Raw genomic sequence first — 25,216 nt, 5'->3', positions numbered from 1 at the left:
TTTGGCCTTAACATAATATTTAACCAAATAGTTCACCTTCAGATGCACAGATTATTTCATGTACAAGTTACAAAAAAGTAGTCTTGGAAGAAAAATTGCTACACAGCCCTAATTCTAGTAGCAGTGTGTCATTGTACCACTGTGTTCAAGTGCTGATAACTTAGCTTCAGAATGAAAAAATACATTTTTTGGTGTGATGTCTACATATGAGAGCAGTTTTTTAATAATTTTAACAACCAATCACATTTAATATAATTCTCCAGTTTAAAACACCCTTGACTCTTTAGCCAATACAGTGGCTAAATATTTCCACCTTTTCAAAATATCTTTTTTGGAATGGAACATCCAAAGCACTGTTTATTTACCCAACATTAAGTGAAGTTTTACAACCATGTCAGGGTGGCTTTAATTCAATGGATGCTCCTGATCATATCTACTTTCATGATAGTATTCTCAATCTGCACAAGACTGTAGAAACACAACTTCACTTTGATGTTTTTGGTCTCATCCAAACTGCTCATAACATAACTTGGGATGTGATGTCATAAGTTCTCATACGCAAAGCAAATTTTTAGATCCTGCCAGTGATCATTGATCTGCCTCCTGCAAGAAGTGGTGGTCTTGACTCACTAGGTGGTACTTTATTATTGAACAAATGCTCTAGCTTTAGTAGGCATGCCACTATTGAACATATGTTTGAGATGGCTGTTAAAAGGCTCTGACCTGGCTTTTTTTATGCTAATTGAGATACTGTGTCACACTTGGTATAAGTAGAAATGTTCTGGTGACCATCAAAATTCCAACTCTGGCACTTGCATTCTACCCGAAAACAAATTTTGCTATAATCAACTTCCTGATAATATTAAATGTGTGGTGCATATCTCTTCTCTCACCCTCTGCCATCCTTCAGTGAGGTAACTGCATGTTAGTGTAATCTATGTTAATAGAGAAAAATAAAGTAAAACACTCTGAGAAGAGATAGCTCTATTTTGAGCTAAATAGAAGCAATGAATGTGTATTACAAAGTGGCAATTAGGAAAGGAAGTTTATGGGCTATTTTTAAAATTTACACTGTGCTGGTGACATAACTGTACAGCTAGACTTTTTTGTGATAACTCATTGTTACAAAAATACAATAAACATTTTATTTTTCTCCTTAATGTAGTAGCAATACCAACTCTCAAGACAAGTGACCAAATGAGAAATCTAGTAGAATTCATAGAATATTAGGGTTCAAGAGACTTCAGGAGGTCATTTAGTCCAATTCCATGCTCAAAGCAGGACCAACACCAACTAAATCATCCCAGCTATGGCTTTGTCAAGCTGGGCTTTAAAAACCTCTAAGGATGGAGATTCCATCACCTCCCTAGGTAACCCATTCCAGTAAGGGAGGGAGAGCTCTCAAATACCACTCCTGTAACTGAACTCTACCTTAAATCAGTCACATGACATGCTTTGATTTCACTAACTAATGTTTTATAAAATCAATAACATAATTTATATATTGGTAGCCAAAGCTTGATATGGTAACCAAGTTTTTGTAAAAACGATGCCTAAAGTTAGGCTCTGAAGTTTGTATTTGGGCACGTAAATAAGTACCATGATTTTCAAAAGCGCTGAACATTCAGTGACTCCCATTTGGCTTCTGGGGAAGCTGTTGAGTGCTTGGCACTATAGAAAATCAGACCAATTATTTTGGTGCCTAAATATGGATTTACAGCCTAAATTTAGACATGCAGGGTTCTTTAAATCTTGGCCTGTGTTAATGGATACGATAAAAACTGAGAGAAACAAAACTTCTTGGTTTCAGACATGGACTCAATCTTGAAAACACAAGAAGCTATGTCAAGTGAAATTGTGCATAAAATTATAATAAAGGAAATAGTGAAGTTGGGAGAAAATGACTGTTTACATCATTTAGAAATTTTTGCCGTGCAGCACCATTTTCATGGATTTCATGATGGTATTTAATTTTCCAATTTTATGGTGAGCAGTGTTAAGATCTTATCAGGGATTTGCAATGCAAAATCTGATAGTTGTTGGAAATTAAACATTTTGAAATCTTAGCAATAGCCTCCATCTTAAACATTTGACTTGCTGATGGTCTAAGAATGTCCCAGAATTTTGAATCTCAATATTTATATGTCATCCTAACAGATCTCCAGAAGAGGGTGTGTTTTGGAGCAAAAATGGATAAAGTTACACTCGACTTTGGACTAAATATTGTCCAGAGTTTGGTTTTTAAAACAAATGTAATATTTTTTAGCTACTTTAGAGTTAAAAATGCTAAACCTACCAAAAAGAAACATGTGGATTTGTAAAAACTGCTGGGAGGAGATGAACAGAAGTGGAATTACATTGGCCTAGAAATCTAGCTTTATCATTCATTACAAGTATATTAAAATGACTATATTAACTGTTTTAGTATATTATATCTGACAAACCCTGGCCTAAAGCTGCTTATACAAAACAAGGCAATTACAGCATTTTGAGGCATAGCTCATCTATGAATGAAGCGGAGTATCACAAAAGCAGCTTTTGATACTACGTGTAACACTACTTCACTGAGGCAACATCCATGTTTCTTGTTGAAGAACATATTTCAAATACATTTTATTGCTGAGCTCTTTGTGTTGTATACTTTTAAAAGCACCTTAGTATATATTGCTGGTAAAAGCTATGTAGGCCATTAATATTTTTTGTCCATATGTGTTGCATGAATGAAATCTGACTCCTCACATATTCCTCATATAATAATGGCAATTAATGTCTGTTATGAGTACAAGCCATGTTCTAGCTAAGAGATGCAGAATGAAGCATGTAGTTAACCCATCTGGAGAGTTATAAATGGCTATATGTAATTTAAACCAATTATTAACAAAAAAAATTACAATAAATCTGTGTGGTTAAGATGTGATTTTTCACCACTGTCAATAGTCATGGATGGGCAAGTAGATCTTATTCCAGGGCAGGTAAATTTTCATGACTACCTACACAATTACTGGTGGACACTTAAGTGTGGGTGGGGTTGTGGGTGTCTTTTTTTTTTTTTTTTATTTAAATAACTCACATGTTGCTTACAAGGTCAAATGTCTGTAGTGGGAGCTTTGGTGGTACTTTCCACATTTGATGATTAACAGTTTGACATTGAAATCCTGTTTCTACCCCAAAGGATTACAAAGTAAATTATACCAAAAGTTGTGTGTACAATCAGAGTAGTGTTCTAATTTTTATTTAGCACTTGTCAGTAAACTTAGATATGGACTTTAGGCTTAGAGTAAAATTAGTTTAATGCTTGAGTCAATTCAGTAAAATTCTATAGCCTAACCTTGTATGGTGCAAGGCTAAAACATCCAAGACGCTTCACTTACAGTGAAATCTATTCAACTACTCTGGGATGATGAGTTGGTCCAAGCTGGAAAGAAAGGAACTTGCTGACCGTTTTATGTTCTTACACCGTGAGAAGACTGGGGGTGGGATAGATACCACTGCATTTTCAGTGTGCTGAGGATGAGAAATTAATGAGCAACCAAGACTTCAAAAACGGAATTAAATTTTTTCTTGTCATATTAATGTTTCTAAAGTTTGTTTCAATGTACTCTCATCTGTCCTATGCCAAATATAAACCCAAGGCATCTACCTGCCTTTTTAAACTCATTACATCACAGATTTAGATAGTTTTTTATTTGTCACATTTATTCTCTATGCAGTAACTTTGCCTCACAATATAAACAACCAACCATAGACTACACAGAGATGCTGGTTTTATGACTCATTACAATAATTTGTAGCACACACTACTGCCTGCTAACCCTGAATTGCGCACTTCATTTTAAGTGGTCCCAAAGAAGAGCTTAGTGAAACTCAAAAGCTTGTCCCTTCCACCAACAGAAGTTGGTCCAATAAAAGATATTACCTTACCTACTTTGACTCTGAGGCATTCTTTGACATTTAAGAAGAATAAAATCTGTATTAGCATGTATTGACTATGTGCTGAGCATTGTACAAAAATGACAAAATGGAGTCTCATGAACTTAGTTTGTTCATAAACCAGATCATAATAGGCACAATTACAAGAATGATATGGTGAAGAGGTTATCAAAATACCCTTCTTTGGGAGACAAAAATACCACAACTCAAGCTAGCTTTTACTGGTGGATTCTTTATCAAGAATGTCACAGTATCAAACTCTGTAGTTAAAGTATCTGGTTGGAGAGGAAGGCAAGAAGATGGACGACCGTACCATGGGCCAGCTTCTTTATCATTCCTGCAGTAGACTCTTGCTATCTAGAGCCTTTAATATCCATGCTATAAGTAAGGAAGATACCATAGTGCTAGGTGTCAGAGATGGATGACCCTAGTTCCAAGGAATTTAATCTAAATTTAGTTATCATAACTGGAAACAAGACTGTGGGTACTGTGAGATGAGAGATTGTTCTTGGGAAAGCATTACACACTACTGATCATTAAACATGTCATGTTTACCTGGGGCAGGGGGAGAGGACTAAATATAGTCAGATTCACACTGAATTGAGTTGATACTGTAGCTGAAATGGAGTTGAGGGATGTGAAACGGGAGAGATCACTTGATATGTCTTTTTCCCTCTGCTCACAACAGTGGCTGTAAAATTCAGGCCTTCTGTAGTGGTACTCTTAAGTAATTTAAAAATGTAATATATGACTTTTCTGGTTATTTGTCTCCCCTGGAAGAGCAACCTCAAAACATCTATAAGTTGCGTTGTTAGCTTTATGTTCACTTAGTCTAACTTTCCTGTGACTGTTTTTATGAATAAAATCTATTATTTTCATGATAAAAGTTTAAAAACAAAATAATTAATGAGACAGATTAAGATCAATTTACATGTGTTATGCTGAATGAAATCCTGCCAATATTCTGATTAAAGTTGAGTCCTGGAGGTTCCTTTCCCTTGAAGTAAAAACATTTTTGTAAAATATCTACATCAGTTTCTAGCTTTAAAGAAGTATTTTCAGACCAGCTTCTCACTGAGCAGAATACAGCAGTGACTGAAATGAGTCATAGGGCTGGGGTTGTAGGTGCACTATAAAAGCTAAATAACGGGCCAGCCATGTTATCAACTGTAAACAAATGGAAGTGTGCAAGATAAAACTCCCACAGTACATGTTTTAAATACTTGGCTGTGACGGTTCTTGCAGTCTGCTCTTTTTTGGACTCCCAGGTATGGATGTAAAGAAGCTCAGGATTGAGCCTGCTCTAGTGGGGTGTTCTCAAGTTTTATACTTTTTCCTTATATCTGATCACAGCATTCAAATAGAGCCCAGATTTAAGAATGAAAAACAGTTGAGCGAGACTGCTATAAAATAATTTAAAGGTTAAAATTTGGCCAACACCTGGCAGTTGCCACCTTAAAGCCACAAAGTAAAGTGAGTTGTAGCTACTCTCACCACCTGCCCAGGTCCCTAGTTCTGGCCACACCCCCGTCTCAGGAAGTTATTCTGCACCTGCTGCCCCTCCCCCATTCACTCCGACTCTCTCCCTCCTGCCTAAATTCTAATCTTAGCTATTTTCAGTTGGGTGTGAATTTAACTTTTCTCCTGCTCCTTTAACTACACTTTGCAGGCTGGATAGTGGGGAAGGTGCTGCAGCAGTTGTGAAATGTGGAATATAAATTGCTAGGAAGTTAGAGGTGTAGCCAGAGCAGTGCAGGGAGGTGGAGATAAACAGCCCACTTCAGTCTGTCTTCTGCACAGTAGCAGCTGCCAGGCTTTGAAGGTAGACTATGAAAAACAAAAATACTATTTAGTATTAACTATTTTTATGCAAATGTATCGACACAATCTCTATTTAAAAAATGGTGTGTTCTTTTACAGTGTTTAGTATATGGCAGATGTGTATTTATGAGACTGAAACTACAAGGAGTGAATAAAATTCAAATAGTATGCAAGCAGTTCTGATTTGTCCAGCCTTCCTAACCCTACTGTTTTTTATAAGCTTTAAGGGGGTAACTTCCATAAGAGACTCTGAGGTTATGGTCTTTTTATAACAGATTTACTTTTTTTGGTTTGCAGGTACTCAAGGGGTTACACCACCTGCTCCTGTGATCGGGCTACAGGCACCATCTACTGGCCTCCTTGGTGCACGGCCTGGTTTAATACCACTCCAGCGACCTCCAGGAATGCCACCACCTCATCTACAACGGTTTCCCTTGATGCCACCTCGGCACATGCCTCCCCATATGTTGCACAGAGGTCCACCTCCAGGACCAGGGAGCTTTGGAATGCCTCCACCACATGGAATGAAAAACCCTTTTCCACCACCTGGTCACTTTGTCAGGCCTGGTGGGATACCAGGAGTTGGAGGACCAGGTGGGCCTGAAGATAATAGAGATGGAAGGCAGTTTAGGAATGATAGGCAGACATTCACTCCTAATAGAGACCAGGAAAGGTTTGGAAGGAGGTCTTTTGGAAACCGGGTAGAAAATGAGCGTGAGCGCTATGGTAACCGCAACGATGATAGAGATCATGAGCGACTTGGTAATCGCGAAAGGAGAGAATGGGGAAGAAGAAGCCCTGAACGTGATAGACATAGAGACTTGGAGGAGAGAAATAGACGGTCCAGTGGACACCGAGACAGAGAGAGAGATTCTAGAGATAGGGAGTCTCGTAGAGACAAGGAAGAAAATCGAGGAAAGGAAAAACCTGAGCTGACAGACAGGGCAGATGGTGACAAAAACCATGAATCTCATAGTGGCAAAGTGGAAAATGCAGACATTGTTTCAGAACTTAATAAAGGGGAGTCTGAACCTACAGGTGTAAAACCTGATGAAGAGTTAACATCTGAGGCTACCTCATCTGTTGAGCAAGCCGAAAAGGATACCGGCTCAGTTGTAGAGGCTCCTCGCTAGAGACTGGAATTTGTCAAAAACGTGACAGTGACATTTAATGGAGTGTAGAGCTTTAGAGTTGTACAGTATTGCTGTATTATATTTGCTTCTGCTATACCACAGCCCCTCAGTAGTTTGTGGGGAATTGTAAGCAATTTGATTGCTTCCCTTCTATTTAAAATAGTGTCAACATAACACAAAATACTGAAGATATGAATATTACCCATTTTTGCTGTAACTTTTTTAAAGTTTTGACTTTAAAAAGTTTACAAATCAGAAGTAGAAGTGCTTTCTATTTTTTTTTTTTTTAATTTAAGAAAAGGTAACGGTGAAAGCTCCTCAAAACAATAGGGATGTGTTTTTAATAAACTCTATTTTCGTAACAAACTTTAACGTGTGCTATTCTTCCTACACTGCACTGAAGTGGAAAAGGATTGTTCAACATCTTAAAGTTTGAACTGTTAATGCTGTACTGGAGTCTAAATTAGACTGTTTTGTTTATAATTGTTAAAGAAATACATCTGTTTGTGTAGCTATTCACAAAAGCAAATTTTTATTTGTAATAGTTATTTTGATTTTTAGATTGCTGCATTTTAATGATCTACTTGACCATACTAGGTAAAGGTTAGTGGTTTTAAAATGTTATTTGAAGAGGTAATTGTTTAAGTGTTTGCAATGCAATCAAGGTTTTATTTTTTCTCCAATTGGTTCTATAATGTTGCCCTAATTAACCTTTAAAAATACTTACTGACAAAGCAGACCACTTCAGAAAGTCTGCTCTGCTTGTAATGTTATATTAAGATTGTGTGTGGTGGGCTGGGGAAGCACCAGTTCAGCATCTTTTGTACTTGTAATTCATTAATGCTTTTTGGAAGGGGGGTGGGAGAGAAATCAGAGACACCAAATCACCAATTTAAAATGCTAACCTATTTTTTTTAAGTGGGGATGGGAAGTGGTGGTGGGGATATTCAAGGGTTTTATAAAATGCTGTCTGTTCCTTCACACAAGTCTAGCCAATTACTATTGTTTGTTTATATTAAAATTGCCTATCTCCTGTACTCTAGCAAGAGGTAGGCTTAAACTTTTTGCCCATGTGGTGGTATAATCAAACTAATGGAAGAATACACATTCCTGTATTTGTGTAAGTTTAACTGTTTTCTCCCTCTGACAAATTATTTTTTTGTAAAATAAACTACAAAAGGGCAAGTACTAATTCTAATAGCCCTTCTGCTGCAAACAATTTAGAGGCTGCCAACAGTAATCTGAACCAAATCCCAAAGAATTCTACATCTGGAAGCTCTTTCTCCTTCATTATCCTGTGCACAAGAAAATGAGGCTTATGTTACACAGAGGTTCAACTGAATCCTGTTGTACTATAAAACGTAGTGGGGGAAAAAAACTGTGTGAATCTTGTCCATGTTCAAATGTTTTTCCCTGGGAGTAGATGTGCTCTGCATTTTAAAGTTGATTTTTCTTCCTAAGTGAAGGGCAGCTGCTTTCTTACATCAATACTTTTTCATAGCTGGGATTTTTTGGGAGGGAGGTAACAGTAGGGGGAGGATATGGGGGGGAAGAGGACATATATTTTTTGTTCTTGCAATAGCAGAATAAAGAAAAAAAAACTGTTTACATACTTGCAGTGAACTCAAATTCCATGTGTTAAAACTTGTGTATCCTTAATGTTTGTTCCATGGCAGGCCACTGGACCTAACCTTTTTTTAATATAAGAACACATTTGTCTAAGTGTAAAATGGTCTTAACTGTCAATTCTCCCCCTTCCTTATAGGTCTTTGAGTGGATACATTTTATCAAGACATGGAAATAACCATTTATATATTATAGGTAACATGAGTGTCACCCTACACTTCCACCATCTCTATTTAGAAATGAGATTTTCAAACAGTCAACAACTTACTGTTTGCAATGCCATTTCTTAATGGTGTCCTGTATACAAACTTTTAAACATTAAAGGGTAAATATGGTTTAATTGTGTGCCAGTAACATTGTGAAATAGTGCATATTTTAGGCTAGCCTTTCATTAATATTTAACGGTCCAGTTAACCTTTGAAGTCTCCCCTTAGGATGCCTGTAATAGGAGTTGCACTCAAATCAATGCAACCAGGCACTGCTGAGAAGGTGCTGAACTTTTTTCCTTTTCATGAACTTAAGTAACTGGTGTGGGTCATTACTTTGGAAAGGAGTATTTTGATAGTGCCCCATTTCCATATATATTATTGTATTTGGTCACTTCACCTGAGTTTTTTTATCATAGCAGAAAACTGTCATACTATCTGATACTTAATAGTATAAGAAAATTTTGTTTTGAAAGTAGATACCTGCCCCAGTTGTATAAGAGCCAGTTATTCTATAAAAAGGTTAACCTGTAGTGAGTGGAACTAGTGGATGATGCTGTGCAAGTTTCCCTGCTACCATGGAACATCTGCAACAGTACAGTGCCTAATACAGAGTTGACCTTTTTGGTAAGCCAATGTCAATTATTTTATAATTTAGACAAACTGTCTTCTCTACTCAAGTAAAATCAAACTTAGGCACATGTTGTCCAATAAGTTGATTTTAAATGAAAGGGTTGTTGGGGGAAGATGATGGTGGTATTGGTACACACCTTATTTCAAAGGTTCAGCTGCCTGTGGTTGAGTAATGCTAAGACCCTGAAACATCCCCTCACTAGTATCAGTACTACTGTCAGACAAGTCATGTGTAGAATAACAGAGTTCCCTAGAACCTGTACATGATTGTTTGCCACCTTTAAAGAATGAAAGCATATGCATTTTCTACAGTTTTATTGCTATTCAAAGAACCATTCCATTTGTAATTAGTTACATGGGAATCTAGGTGGCTAGAAGTGCTGCCAATTACTTCCACAGCTCACATTTTATATATTCAAAATATGAAGGAATGTCAAGATCTTTAAAGTTCTTATGAAAAGAAATAAACATGTTAAATAGTAGTATATACCAGGAATTACTGGGCCCTGGAAATGCCTAGTTACTATAATATACTGTATATATTATGTCTGACACTACCTAGAGAAGAAAAGCCTTACATTAACTTCATATGGATGTGCCCTTAAGAAGTGCATGGTCATTTCACCAACATGACCTGGGCCAAGCCAGCTGGGTTGGTAATAGGTGAACTATCTTCAAGCCATTCCAGCTAGTCAACCTAATTAGTTCAAGAGGTATGATACAGTTTTGGCAAATGCAGTAACAGTATCTTATGGATCTGTACCCAAAAGACAAGTAGTGCCACATAATACTACAGTTTGATAAGCAGGTAAGGCTTCCAGCCTAGAGGATTGCCCTTGTTCTCACCACCACCCCTGTAACTAAAGTAGCAAACTAAAGCCCTTCTCTGTGTTTTGATAGTATTAGGTTTGTTTTACTTCCCTCCCATTCCAAAATGCTGTATAGCTACAACTTGTAGAAAAAAGATTCTGCTGAAATTACATATAATATATAAAGAACAAGTTTTACCCTTAACCAGTCAGAACTGAGCATGTTGTATGGCAGTTTTAATCATTTAGTATTGCTGCAAGTGAATAGTCAAAATGCTATGCATGAAAAAGGTGTGCTCAGCATTTGGTTCAATAATACCTCCTTTCAACAGCAGGGGCAGCAATTCTATAAACAGTTTTGTTTTCAGATATTTCACTCAGATGTAATGTTCTGGTCTTCCAGACTGGACTAGAGAAGTGGATCCATATGGGGAACCCTGTTTACATGATCAATGATGCTAAGGGTTGAATGAATGACTTCCAGTGCAGCTGTTACCCTGGTGTATAACTATGTCCCTTCATTAAAGAAGGTTTTACAGTTAGTATTACAGTGCTCACTCATAGGCCTTAAGTAACTTCTGCACCTCTTGAGGGTTTAGGAACTGGAAGCCACTACATACATGCATGTTGATATTGACCCTATCCATCTTTAGGAGTGTTTTACTCATACAGAGATGACTTTAGAACATTAACAGACAACCACATATTTCCATCAACATTTTAATTGCAGTACACCTTGTACAAAATTAAGTCAATCTTTATACTGTTTTAGCCAATACATAGACTGAAAGTAGCAGTAAGATTAAAGAAAGCTTTTGCCAGAACAAGGCCAAAATATTGATGTTCTCAGGGAGATGTACATGGCTATATAGCCTACTTATTTCCACTTCAAGTGCTTCTAAGTAGTCAGTATTTAGATCTTAGCTATTCCAATAACACCACAAGCCAGACGACCACCAGCATTGCCAGTTTTTAAACTCTCATCATTGTCCCCTTTACCCAAGTCATCTTCTTTCTCGTGGACCTAAAGAAAAAAGCAGTGTTAATTCTTAATCCATTTAAAACGGCAAGATATTACCATTTCAACCTTTAGCCATGCAACTTAAGTGGTAGTGGTTCCCTCTGAATTCTAGTTCATATCACCAAGGCAAGCCAAGTTTGTCATCTAGTTTTTATAGATTAAGTGAGAGGAAAGATACTTCTACTTCCCTCATGTTGCTGGAAACAGTGTCTTAGAAGTTAAGCACTTCCAGATAAGAGTTTAATTAGAGTGAGCAAGGTTCAAATAATTCTGTGCTGAATATTAAAGTGCACCTGACTGCTCATAAGTACTCAGCATGAGTGTCAATAGTATTTCCTTAAGAAATAGAAGTTACTCTTATGGCCAATTGAGACTTATTTGCAAGCTGAATTTCCAATCAAGTTAAAATCCAAATTTAGAAAAAAGTTAGGCTTAATATCTTGGCACCATTACCCAAAAGGGGAGTATTAAGCTATTTAAAATTTAAATGCATCCCTGCAACAGGGACCCAAGCCAACGGGAAGATTTCAATAGCCAGTAGTAGGTTAAAGCATTCATAGCTAGTGCCTGTGCTGTAAACCTAATGGATGGCACAAGTCATTTCTCTGCTTGGTCAAACACTGATGCAGGCCAATACAACAGTGGTGATTTTACAGTGCATTCACAATCCAGTGATGCAACTGCATCACACCAGTTACCTTGCACAGTATATCTCCTGAACAAGAACTTTGCATTAAGTTATAGTAGTCTACAATAGAGATCCAGAGTGACTGAATACCCAACTAAAGTGTTATGGCACTAATTAAGTTAGCTGCTAACACAGGTTAACAGTGTCACTATTAAGTCACTCTTTAGATCCTGGTTGCTAGAGTGCCTCTTGTCAAATCCTTCACTGAATGAGGTTACTGTACTCAAACCAGTTATGTGAAAGCCATGCCTAAATACTAGAGGAAGCAATGCAGAGACCAGATCCACAGTTTCTTCTAGCCAACTTTTTTTAGTATCTCACCTACTGAATGAGACTTGGCAGAGGAGAGTTGGAAAGAAGCAAAAATTAAGTGAAGAAGGGAGTGAGCTTCAGAATCTAGCCTGCCAGAAGCCATCGCCCAGCCAGGAAGACACCACTTGCAGAAATCAAGTAGTTGGAGTAGTCTGTGTGACAAGTGACACCAATTCATCATGAAATCTTTTAGGTGACATCAGAAATCAGGGAAGGACTACAAATATGTAGTTCAAGAGCTCCAACATGTTCAGCATCTTCCCACCTCTTCCTTTAAGAAGAATCACAATTTTCCAGTCCTTTGAAGTGCAAGTAGATTTTAACCTTCCACCTTGAAACTGGTCTCTTCTCCCCTCTCACACACAAGCCTTCATTATGCAACTCATACATCAAGTTTGCCATGTCTCATTTTAAATGAGGCTTCAAGTTTTTGAACTACAGTTCATGCAAGAGAACTACTGCACATGTTTTAAAGTCAATAATGCAGATCAGCTTAAGTTCGAGGCTGAGAAGTCATCCTTCAGCATGACTTGTACACAGCTATGGATGCTGGTTATTAGCAGGTGCGTTCACACAAATTCTGCAAAGCTTCAGGGAACTTCATTAAACAAATACAATAACCTGCAGTCTGAAGTCATGACACTGTCCCTGTTTTTAGGGCACCACATATTCATGCTGGCAAAACCAGAATTGTTGCAGTAGTAATCTATAAAGATATTCTGAAACCCCAAAAAGTTGTTTGAATTGAAGAATTAGTTAATGATATCCAGAAATGCTAGTGTTGACATTTAGCTTGTCCTTAGACACCCAATTTAGATTAATAGTGCTGTTCAGTTAATATTACAGGGTCCATTTACAAATGGTCACTGATTCAGCTTATTTGGTTCAGATTTTTCAGTCAAAGAATGGTAGATTCTGTAATATGGGGGCATGTACCAAATTTCAGTCTCACAACAAGACTTTAGTACAGATACTAGTCAGCTGATACTTACCACCATGGTGCGTCCAATAATAGACAATGGTCCCGTAAGAGAAATTAAAGAATCTTTAATTGACACTTCTGCCACACCGTCTTTATTAGCAATCACATTGCCAAGATCTCCAACATGCCTAGAATGCACAGAAATAATTGTTTGAGTCTTGAGACATTAAGTATTAGTTTTTCCATGTAGTGACTGACATGGTGTTAGATTCCTGGTTTCTTGTTTACTACAAAAGTTGAGTCGTCATTTGTACTAGGTTTTGAACTGAAAGAATGAGTAAAGCATGCCACCTAACCCCATCTTCTCCAACTTAAGTCCTCACAATATTTAAAAGAATCAGATATTTAAGGATAAGGGAGATCTGCCAAAATGTTGGCAGAGAAACTGTTCAGTTTGACTTCAAAACACTAGCTATGCTTTGTGGTCTCCAGAGCTCTGCCTGGAAATGAACATGCAGATGTTGAAACAAACAAACATGGCTTAACCAGGATAGATGGTAGTCCAGCCTACAAAAATCTTTGCAAAATGCATCAAAACTCACCAGCTGGTAAAGTTGATCTGCCCCTATTTACCATACTAACATTTTCCACTTAAAGTTATTCATCTCAAGTAGGCAGAACTCTAAGCTGGCTTACATTTCTAGTGTCTGAGTCTTACTGACAAGGGCACAAGTAGCCACACTTTTAAAGTGTTTGATGCAGTACCACAATACTTGCTGTCAACAGCTATTTGAATCAAAGCAAGCTGCCAGTTGAGAGGAAAAAATTAGGTACCTCAAATGATCTGGAATATAAAAATCAGTGACCATTTTTTCCTATTCTATTCTTATGAGAAGTGACCTTATCTGGCATTTTCCAGGGCTCTGGCCTACTGTGGAACATTCTCCCTAGCATGTGTTTCCCCATTATCTGATTCTCAATAAATTAGGACATGCATCCATAAGCGGGGGGGAGGGGAGAGGAGAAGAACAGGTTAGATTTGTTTGTTCTTTAAAGTCCAGGATTTTCCAGAAGAATTAGGATTTCCAGAGGGGAAAAAAAAGTGGAATATCCTTGGTGTACAATTTAAATTAGGAATGTACATAAACTCACCATGTCCAAATATCAATTTGAGATTGTTAGTGTTTGGCTGTATTTTGCTTGTACTAGCATCATTGCCTGTACTATTTCTTTTCTGACATCTGTATTTTATGAATTGCAAAATAAACTATAGGCAAGACACTAAGACTTTGTGCTTGCTCTAGTTACCCAGAAATTGGAAAATCTAGAAGTCCATCTTGAGATATAATTTGGAGACAGATGAATATCACTATTCTGACTAGTAATCAAAATACCAGACTAGACTAACAGCAGCCAATACCAGAAGCTTTTAAAGAGAAGATGCTTAGGTCAATAGTCTCCCCCCGCAAATATTTTTTGCTGAATCTTCTAGAGTTTTAGTTGAGGCATACAATTTTCCTTTAAAATTGCTATGCCGTTTGGTGGGGGGAGGGGAGGGACTATCTAGAAGGTTTTTAAACGGTCTTTAACTTGATACTGAAGATTCTTTTTTATTATTATTATTATTAAAACAGTGAAGGCTCAGAAGTCTAGTTTTCCAGACTCCTATTTTGTAATCTTTTCCAAAGATGCTTACAAAACTGACTACATAAGCAATAAAAGTTTATGCAGGCCACTACAGCCAACACCTAAATGCTGAAGTTAATCACACCCACATCTGCTAGAACTATGGCAGAAATTTTAAAGGGTTGGTAAAAGCTCTGCTCTAATGCAGAAGTGGAGTCAAATGAAAAATAGCTTGGCTAGTCTGACAATTATAGCCATGCTTATGGTGTGGCTAACTTTGCTAGAAGTTGATTTGGGACACTCCTAGAAGTTATGTTGAAACATTTGGAATGAGTGACCACATTTACTATAAACCCTAGAAGTATTTGATCAATAGGATTAACTGCACAAAAAAGTGCACATTCAGTTCCATCATATACAAATAAATATTTATTGAATTAGATGCTTACAACACCTGCTACAGTGCTGTAGTCGAGTCACTTTTGTGAATGTTTACACTAGCCTAACTCCTTCACGTTTTTGGCCTCACTCCACTTGCCACCATTATAACAGATCTAGATGCAATTCTGTTCTCAACTCCACAGTGCCAGTTCTGATGAGAGGGTGGTCCTCTCAAGTACCAGACACACTGTCATTTGTCAATTATTCATAAGGGCATCATACAGGACAACAAAATTGGGCCTCTGGAATTTCTAAGGAACAAAACCTGGCTCAGCGTGGTAGTGTTAGGTACACAGAGCTATCAAGCCTCTACACTGATCCTTAACTTTTATGGCCCATAACTAAACAGCAATTCCCACTTCACATATTGATGTGCTTTTCAGAATGGTATAGGAGTTCACTTAAGGCCTTTTCTAAACTAGAGATTGGTATCAGCTAGTTCAAGTGCACCTTGTGGCTATACACAGTAATACTTAAATTGATTGACATGGGATATAGCCCTCAGCAAATTTGTACCAGTGCGAAACATCCATATAATTGTGTGGTCAACCCTGACAGCTGTCAAAGATTTCTATTCCTGTAGGTGAGCCCCCTTAGTCCCCATTATGCCACCTTCACCAGTATCCTCCTAATACCCCTCTCCCCAGACACTCCCATTCATGGTTCCCCACTCCCCTACTGTGCAGTTCCACTGCACATATAGCTTAAGACTGCAGTCTGCTCCACTCCTCACAAACAGTTTCTCCCTCCTGTTTACTAGGGGCAGAGGGCATCTCCCAGCTCCTATAACAGGCACTATGGGGAGGTGGAGCCAGATATTGCAGTTCTGAATCGCCAATGGACTGCAGTGGCTGAAGACTGAGGAAGGCCAATGACATAGGGTGAACTTTACACTAGTTTCAGGGGGACAGTTGGTGATGGAGCAACTGGTGTTAAGACCAGCTTATCTCTAGTAGAGATCCATAGAATGCAAGAAGTTAAATACTGATGCTCACCTCTCTTTATCCTGTGGTCCACCATGGTTTTTGCCATTAGGGTTGAAGTGAGCACCTGCACTGGTACATCCTGTAACAAGTTACAGTCTTCAGTAAAAGTTAATGCAGAACAGAGAGTCTTTCTGATGCATAAGTTTACCTATTTCCCCAGCAAGATGTCTTATACAAGTTTAATACAACTCAGTAACCATTTCCTGTAAGAATGATGTGATACTTTCCACTCAAATATGGTGGAATGACTATTGCCCTGAACACCCACTACAGTTTATTCACAAGAGGTGAATCAAGAACTTCCAGAGTGCTTTATCCATGGTATCTCAAGAGTATGGTCAGGACAAGCTTCCTCAGATTGACCTACATAGATATAGAAGGTTAAATCTCCAGTGAGTCAATCCTTGCTTCAGCCGAAAATGATACTTTGAAAGTCTATCCACCCAGTTGTGGGCACAGACCAGATAAACATTCGAATTTGAGCTAGCTGACCTCACGTTCCATTCCATTGCCTATTTGCTTTCAGATTTAAAACTACTGTGTTAGAATACTGGTAGCTCAGATGCAGTGGTCATATACCATCAGTTTCTTAAAGTGAGATACTGCTATCAACAACTAGCAGACAGACCATTTTATATTGCTTTCCTTTTATTTCAGTACACAGAAACTGAATTTACACTGGAGTTTGATTCCAGTATGAGTATCACTACAGTAGTTTTATAGGCCCACAAGACATGATATTAAGGACAATCATGTCAAGTGCCATAAACTTAAATGTGTCAGAATGCAGTTTAACTATAGCAAGAAAGCCCAGACAAGAACCCTACCATTTGTGTTGTCTCCAAATTCATGGACATGGAAGCCATGTTTTCCTTCAGTCAAACCTGTAATCCTTCCTGAAAGCATTACTGGTCCATTATCCTTCAAATGGAAAAAAAGAGTTATTTCTTTGTTAGTCTATAACAACAATTAGTTGGACTTTTAGAGTTTTAAGGCAGCAGATAAGCTGTAACTGAGGCTTGCTAATCAATGAAGAGAATACACCTTGCAGTCCCATAGTTTGTACAGCACTTTGTACTTGTGAACAACTGATGCAGTAGTTATGAACAACTATCATGAAATATAGTCCGTCCATCCAGCAATACAGGTGCTAAGCCTTATTGATTCAAGCCTCAAATGAAGATACAAAGCAGTCTTTTGACCTGACTGCTTTATTTATAAAGTAGAATTTGTTTCTATATTATAATCCCACAGCACAATCACTGTTCAAGAAAGTTATCTTGTTGGCATCCATATTTTAAGACCCTTGTCAAGAGGTATTTGCCTTTTCAAGGAAATGTATACACTTTACCTTATTTTCATGCTTTAAGGTGTTTTTAAACTCTGCAGTATAAATACAGTGATTTTCCTTTATATGTTTAGCCTGGAAGTAGTTTTAATTAGCTTCAGTTTATTCTGGAAACTTATGTAAAGGATATTGTAACCTCTGGATCATCATCTCTGTTTTCAGCCCTCTTAGATAGGCAGTTTAGTAATTTCTATCTGCAGAAGATTTTAGGCTCCTGCAGGTGCTACTTTTGATCATTATGATTGAAGACAAGAGTTCAAGCAGTATGCTGTCCAAGAAAGGTTTTTCACGGTACTGAATACTGCTTAACTGCTTTAAACCTACACAACACTTTCAAAAAGATGAGCCTGGGAGTTTAAAAACATTACTTTGCTAGACACTAAAAATCATGGACTGATCAGACACACCAGATAAGCACCTCACCCCCTTTTATCCTATAATTGCACAGGCATTAACAGGCCACTCTACCTTGAATGGTCCCTTACAATAGGTGCTCACTATTTATGCTAATCAAGCTGTTCCACCTTGCATTTTGCTGTCACTCTTCCCAGACCTGCAGAAGAGCTGCGTGGCTCAAAAGTGTCTCTTGACAACTCCTGTTAGGCCAATGAAAGCTATTACCTCACCTGCCTTGTCTCTTTAGTTTAATATGTCAGTTATGAAACTACATTTTGCATGCACTATTTTAAGTGGCCCCGTTTACCAGGAATCATTGTTATGCACATTACTATTTGAGTAACATTTATGGATACATGCCCTCTTCAAGTAAGGAACACTAGCACACAAGTCTTGTCAAGTACTGGTTGCGCGGAGGGGTGGCCAAGATGATCTCAGAGCAACACTGGCTCAGTGAGGTGGCATGGCTGCTCCTCTCCTCATTTACATCGGTGCCAACTGAAATCAACGGCATCATGCCAGCACAGATACAGGAGAGGGGGTGCCAGTGCCCAACCGCAGAGAACACTCAAAGCAAACTTGTTCCCAGCTTTCCATACTATTGCATAGTTCAGCCCATAAGACACTTCACATCCAGAGTGGCTCTATGGCTTTGTCTATACTGTCACTTTCAGCACTAAAACTATAGTCATGGGGGGGGGGGGGGTGTGAAAAAACACCCCCCACCTCAAGTGACATGTTTTAGTGCTGAAAAGCGCCAGTATAGACAGCTCCGGGTGATAAACCTCCCCGAATGAGGGGTGGTAGCTTTTTTTAATTTATTTATTATTATTATTAAAGCTGAGCTCTCCCCCAATGATAAAGCATGTCCTGCACTGCCCATGTCACAGTGCAGCCGTGCTGTAATGTGGGCACAGTAGGCAGGTCTACAACTGGTGTAATAACTAGTTAAGATGACAGCCTTTCAACAGGTTTAGTAACTCAAAGCTTAAGTTCAACTGCTGTTTTGTCACAAATATGGATGCAGACAAACTGAAATGATTCAGTCAGTCCTACTTATAATGTCCCCTATGCACTGGTGGCTTTGCTAAGTCTCCCAGAATGCACAGAGCCTACAGCAACCTAGATTTATAAATAAATTATAAATAAATGGAGATATCCTATCTCCTAGAACCGGAAGGGACCTTGAAAGGTCATCAAGTCCAGCCCCCTGCCTTCACTAGCAGGACCAAGTACTGATTTTGCCCCAGATCCCCAAGTGGCCCCCTCAAGGATTGAACTCACAACCCTGGGTTTAGCAGGCCAATGCTCAAACCACTGAGCTATCCCTCCCCCCAAACCACTGAGCTATCCCTCCCCCCTATGCAAGTGCTACTGAGAACATGGGCAGAACTTGAACCTAGTTAGTAGAGCCAGTAGAGACACTGAAGCACTTGCACTTTAGCCAGTTCAGTCACAAACGGGTCAATTCTCTAGTGCGGCTCTGTCCCCACTGATCCCAAGTGGCTGGAGACTGGCTCTTGAAAGCCATCTCAAGCCGTACCATGGTTCGCTATGTAGGGGGACGTTCAGCTTCCATCCCTACGCCACAGGCAGCAGCAACGCTTATCGGAGCCCGTTTTCAGATCCAAGTCTCTGGAGCCATTAAAGGAACGGGAAGAGCTCGTACTTTGGAACCACCTTTCCACAGCGCCGCTCGCAGCCCAGCCACACCGGGAGCCGGCGCGTGTCCACTGACCGCGCACGTCTCTTTGTAGCCGCTGCTTTCCAGGGTGTCTGCCCCGCGGGCTGCGGTTACCCGGGGACGGGCAGCGGCTGGTTGTGGGGCGGCGCCCCGCTCTCCACCAGGACAGCGGCGGCACCGCTTGTTCTGCCTTCCGGCCTCCACGCACCCGAGTAACCCCGGGCAGCCTCTTAAACCCGCAGCGCAGCCCCGGCCCCACACAGCCAGCGCGGCTCGCCCCGCCCGCAGTGACTCAGCACTTCCCACCCGCCCCACAGAGCCCCGCCGACCCCCAGCTGCCCCCGCCCCGCGGCACGCCCCGCGGCACCCCCCACCCTTCCCCCTGGCGATTACGCAAGCCCGCCACAAGCCGCGGACCCCCCCCCCCCCGGCCTGACCTGCTGCTCGAAGTTGATGACGCCCGTCACGGGGCTCTCTCCCTTCAGCACACACACGGCCTTCACCGGCGCCATGATCCCGCTGCTCAGTCGCGCGCCGCAACCTACCACGCGCCAGACACAAAAGACCAGCACCACACCGACCTCTCACCAACGCCTGAGTCCTCTCTCTAACTCCTGCCGCGCCTCTTATAGCAGCCCCGCCGCCGCGTAGCCAATCATAACGGTCGCCTGCGCCGCCTCGGGAGAGGCTCAACCAATCCAGGCGACCGAATCCGCCGCCCGAACCCACCAAGCGGGAGCGGGAGCAGGAGCACTGTCGCCCTCCCCATTCTTAATCACTCTGCTCCCACCGTTCCAGGTGAAGGGAGCAGGGAAACGCTGGGGCCAGGACAGAAGGAGCGGAAGAGGCCAGTGTGGAGACAGGGCTAACGGGGCATGTACCTCTGCATAGTCCAGCCTCCATCCTGCGCCCAGGGAGATCAATGGCTAGATTCTCACTTACCTTAGTGTGTGTCCCTCAGTCCCTTCTGCCCTTGGGGAGGAGGCAGTTCTTTTTCTTAGCTACGTTTGGCTGGGTCCAGGGCTGTGATCCTACAAAGTTACAAATGGCTGGAACCTGTTGCACACAGCAAGCTGAGCTTTCTGAAGGGTCAGCAAAGAGAATGGCAGAGCCTCAGGGCTTGTTACATAAAAAAGGTTATGAGCTTGATTACAGGGTCTTTTATAAAAAAAAATCACCTCATCACTACACTTGCATTCTTCCACCCCCTCAGCCTGTGGAGATGGGCCTAAATTGCAATTATCCCATTTAGATTAGGATAAAACAAGAACTCTGTTTGGTGATACTTTCACAATTTGAATCTCTTAGTCAGACAGCAGCTAGTTAGGCCCATCTACTCCTAGTTGGAGATGGATTTTATTATTGTTCTTAGCTGGGCACATCTCATCCAGCTTCTAGGCTCATCTGCTTGCTAATAACCCAGCTGACACATATCTCCAACTCTCATAGAACCTTTTTGTCCCTTCATTCCATCTCAGTCAAAGCAACCCTCAACCATATCAGTTTCACCATAAATACACGAGATGTAAAATCATGCTCATATTATTTTGAAAATCTCTTATCTCCTTAAAATTGTCAAAGAGAAATGGGACAGAGAGGATGTGATCCAGCCAACTTAGGAGGGAGGCAAACCAGCTTAAGTTTCCTTGAGTTTTGAAAAAAAGAAAGGCATTGTATTGGATGAGGGGTAGCAAGTAAGTCCTGAAGATGACAAAGGACAGGGAAAACAGGGTCTGGTCCTACAGTCCCATGTCAGCAAGCATTTAGGGTGATAAGTGTGCACTCAATCTCACAGGAGACGTTGAAGAGCATAGAAAGTCGTCTGGCTACATCCAGGCAGAAATCGTGAAATGTAGAGAAAGGGGTTTACAAACACCATCAGAATGCAAAGGCACTTGCCACTGCACAGTAGCCTGGTGTGAACAGCACTGAAATGATCTGATTCTCCCTTGCCCTGCGCTTTCTGTAGTCATTTACACCAGAGGTTCTCAACCTCTCTCTTTCTGAGGCCCCCCAACATGATATAAAAATTCCCTGGTCTACCTGTGCCACAACAACTATTTTTCTCCATATCCAGTAGATTAAAAGCCAGGGCTGGCATTAGGGGGTAACAAGCAAGGCAATGGCGTGGGGCCCAGTGCCACAGGTGGCCCTGCAAAGCTAAGTTGCTCAGGCTTTAGCTTTAACCCTAAGCGGTGGGGCTTAGGCTTTGGTTTTCTGTCCTGGGCCCCAGCGAGTCTAACACTGGCCCTGATTTCTGGTTTATTTTAGCAGACCCTCTGAAACCTGCTTCTGGCCCCACAGGAGGCCCCGGACCCCTGGTTGAGAGACCTGATTTACACTAATGCAATGTAGGTATACAATACACTGGGGCCAGGATTTTACCCATAGAATTCAGTGGCATAACTGCCACTGACTAGAAGGGGGCCAGGATTTCATACTACCATTTTTCCAAATATTTCTTACCAGAAAGGTAATAGATACTGACTGTTACCATTCTAATACTGAATTAATAGTGTTTTATAATGAGCATACAGTCAAAGAACCATTATATTTAGCAACACAAAACACTGGAACTTGCCAGTCATTTTGGAGCTTGTTCAGTTGCTTGTCAAGTGCTTCTTTTACAGCCTATGGCCTTGCCTTGCAGAACTCAGATACCTCATGGGCTTTTAATGTGACATGGGGTACTGATTTAACAAGAGGTCCTTTCAGGGCTGGCTCCAGGGTTTTTGCCGCCCCAAGCAGCAAAAAAAAAAAAAAAAAAAGAGCCACGATTGCGATCTTTGGCACTTCGGCTCTACCACCTCCGCTTCAGTCTTCGGCGGCAATTTGGCGGCTGGTCCTTCGCTCCGAGAGGGAGTGAGGGACCCGCTGCCGAATTGCCGCCGAAGAGCTGGACGTGCCGCCCCAAGCACCTGCTTGCTGGGCTGGTGCCTGGAGCCGGCCCTGGGTCCTTTATCTCACACCCTCTTACACATAGGTAAATGCACGTGAACAAGAACAAATAAAAAAACACAGAGTTTAAAACAGTCTGATTAAAAATGCCTTCCTCACTCAACCTCAGCTTTCAGTCCCTTGTGTTTTATAATGTCACAATTTCATGCTGCCATAAAATCTTCCAGGGTAGACAAGACCTGAATGTCTACTGTTAAAAACAAGTTGAACCCCTCGTTTCTGCTTCATTTTACAAACATTTCTACATCATGAGCCTAGAAGCCTGTTTGTTTTTTCTCTTTGAAGGCCACCTTTAAATGACTCTGTGACAGAGTGGGATATATCTGTATCTAATTATGATTTTCATTTTGCATTATGAGTTGAAAACGTTTAAGCTTGCCTGAGGGCAGCCTTGTACTGCACTCCAGACAATTGCCCTGCCCATGAAAGGCATTTTCTAATTCATTGATAAGCCATCAATACCACAATCTAAGGCTAGTTATTCTGATTTTGTTTCCCAACTGCTGGACCAGCCAGCCATGAAATAATGTTATTACTACACAGGGGCCCACAGGTGAGGCAAATGTGACAAAGGAGAGATGGGGGCTTCCCAGCTCTGCTGAAGCACATGGACCAGAGACAGAGGCTGTACATAAGAGCTGGGTTAGCTCTGTGCAGAGGGTCAACCATTGCCACATGTAAGAGAAACATGCAGGAAACAGGCCAATCCTTACTTACAAACAGCCCCCCAACCTGAAGCAAATACTCATCAGCAATTACACACCACACAACAGAAACACTAACCCAGGAACCAATCCCTGCAACAAACCACGTTGCCAACTCTGTCCGCATATCTATTCAAGGGACACAATCATAGGACCTAACCACATCAGCCACACTATCAGGGGCTCGTTCACCTGCACATCTACCAATGTGATATATGCCATCATGTACCAGCAATGCCTCTCTGCCATGTACATTGGCCAAACTGGGCAGTCTCTACGCAAAAGAATAAATGGACACAAATCAGACATCAAGAATTGTAACATTCAAAAACCAGTAGGAGAGCACTTCAATCTCCCTGGAGACTCAATAACAGACTTAAAAGTGGCCATTCTTCAACAAAAAAACTTCAAAAACAGACTTCGACGAGAAACTGCAGAACTGGAATTAATTTGCAAACTTGACACCATTAAATTAGGCCTGAATAAAGTATGGGAGTGGATGGATCACTACAAAAAATAAATTTTCCCTCTGTTGATACTCACACCTTCTTGTCAACTATTGGGAATAGGTCACATCCACCATGATTGAATTGGGCTCATTAGCACTGACCCCCCCACTTGGTAAGGCAACTCCCATCTTTTCATGTGCTGTATATTTATACCTGCCTACTGTATTTTCCACTCCATGAATCTGATGAAGTGGGTTCTAGCCCACGAAAGCTTATGCCCAAATAAATTTGTTAGTCTCTAAGGTGCCACAAGGACTCCTCATTGTTTATGCTGGAGAGAGTGGGCAGAACAGACTCTGGCCAGCCTGAAAGGATGGCAAGATTGAGATCAGACCAGGCGAAGTCTATCTCAGCCTCAGGATTGTTGTTGTTTTCAAAGATTTGTAAGGCCATGTCTACACTACCAAGTTTTGTTGACAAAAGTAATGTCGACATCCAAAAGTCGACATAATAAAAATGGGAATCTCATGTTCACACTCGCTCCCTCTGTCAGCAGAGCACACATTGGGAGCACCATCATCAACAGTGTGAGCAATGCATTGTGGGTATCTATCCCACAGTCTAGCTTGACATCTTCTGTCACTAGGTGTTGTGAGAAGGCAGAGTAGATCACGGCGCATCCTGGGACTGGGCTCAATGTCCCGTGATGCATTGCTTTTTGTCTCAATACTCCATGGACTTCCGGCTTTCTTTTGCAGCATTTTTGCAATGGCCCTTCTTTGCTGTGCGCCTGGAATCTTTGTGAGAAGGGATGTATCCTGCACTGCTCTTCTATACTCTGTTAACTGCAATGAAGACATCGCGGAGGGCAATGCAGTTTATCATGAAGTTCCTAACTGAAGAAGACTCGCAGGTGCCCAACGTTCTGCGTGATATGGATAGGAGCAACTTTAGATTGCTTTTGGCATTCACAGAACAGCTGCATACGGTAGACCATCACTTTTGGGCTCGGAAAACAAATACTGAATGGTGGGATCATATCATCATGCAGGTGTGGGATGACAAGCAGTGGCTAAAGAACTTTCGGATGTGGAACGTCACCTTCCTGGAACTGTGTGCGGAGCTCGCCCAAGCACTACAGCGTAAGGACACCATAATGACAGCTGCCTTATCAGTAGAAAAGCATGTGGCAATAGCTATGTGGAAGCTGGTGACTCCAGACTGCTACTGTTCGGTCATGAATCAATTTGGAGTAGGGAAGTCGACTGATGGGGCTGCGTTAATGCAAGTGTGCAGGGCAATAAATCAATCCTGCTATGAAGGACCATGACTCTGGAAAATGTGCATGAAATAATAGACCGTTTTGCACAAATGGGTTTCCCTAACTGTGGAGGGGCAATAGATGGCACGCATATTGCAATTTTGGCACCAGATGGAGCACCTTGCAACTGAGTACATCAATAGGAAGGGGTACTTCTCCATGGTGTTGCAAGCACTTGTGGATCCCTGTGGGCATTTCACTG

The 25,216-nt window shown here is 40.9% G+C and overlaps 2 protein-coding genes across 3 annotated transcripts in view; one reads left to right on the top strand and one right to left on the bottom strand.

Annotated features, from left to right (window-relative positions):
- SCAF4 (SR-related CTD associated factor 4) overlaps positions 1 to 10,718 on the top strand; it is a 76,235-nt gene extending 65,517 nt beyond the window's left edge. For both annotated transcript variants that reach the window (XM_034793624.1, XM_034793615.1), the window contains exon 20: positions 6,049 to 10,718. In XM_034793624.1, the coding sequence (XP_034649515.1) occupies positions 6,049 to 6,884 (836 nt within the window). In that variant the 3' untranslated portion in view covers positions 6,885 to 10,718. The remainder of the gene's footprint in view (positions 1 to 6,048) is intronic.
- Positions 10,719 to 10,861: 143 nt separating this feature from the next.
- SOD1 (superoxide dismutase 1) lies at positions 10,862 to 20,190 on the bottom strand. Its single transcript, XM_034793637.1, has 5 exons — positions 20,020 to 20,190; positions 16,982 to 17,075; positions 16,164 to 16,233; positions 13,172 to 13,289; positions 10,862 to 11,182 (listed from the first exon to the last, which is right to left on the bottom strand). The coding sequence occupies exons 1-5, from the start codon at positions 20,092 to 20,094 to the stop codon at positions 11,072 to 11,074; spliced, it is 468 nt and encodes a 155-aa protein (XP_034649528.1). The 5' UTR covers positions 20,095 to 20,190; the 3' UTR covers positions 10,862 to 11,071.
- Between the last annotated feature and the right edge of the window lie 5,026 nt (positions 20,191 to 25,216).

The sequence above is a fragment of the Trachemys scripta genome, chromosome 1 (genome assembly GCF_013100865.1).
Source record: "Trachemys scripta elegans isolate TJP31775 chromosome 1, CAS_Tse_1.0, whole genome shotgun sequence".
Classification (NCBI taxonomy): Eukaryota; Metazoa; Chordata; order Testudines; family Emydidae; genus Trachemys; species Trachemys scripta.
Note: the sequence above shows the minus strand (reverse complement) of the source record. Positions and strands in the feature narration are given on the sequence as shown.

Bases quoted from the DNA above. Each gene is read 5' to 3' on its own strand.
- SOD1 (XM_034793637.1), bottom strand. From the start codon at position 20,094: ATGGCGCCGGTGAAGGCCGTGTGTGTGCTGAAGGGAGAGAGCCCCGTG. The intron at 16,234-16,981 runs GTAGGGTTCTTG...AACTTGTTACAG, and splicing joins ATTTGGAGACAACACAAATG to GATGTACCAGTGCAGGTGCT. The intron at 11,183-13,171 runs GTAAGTATCAGC...TTTTTTCTTTAG, and splicing joins TTATTGGACGCACCATGGTG to GTCCACGAGAAAGAAGATGA.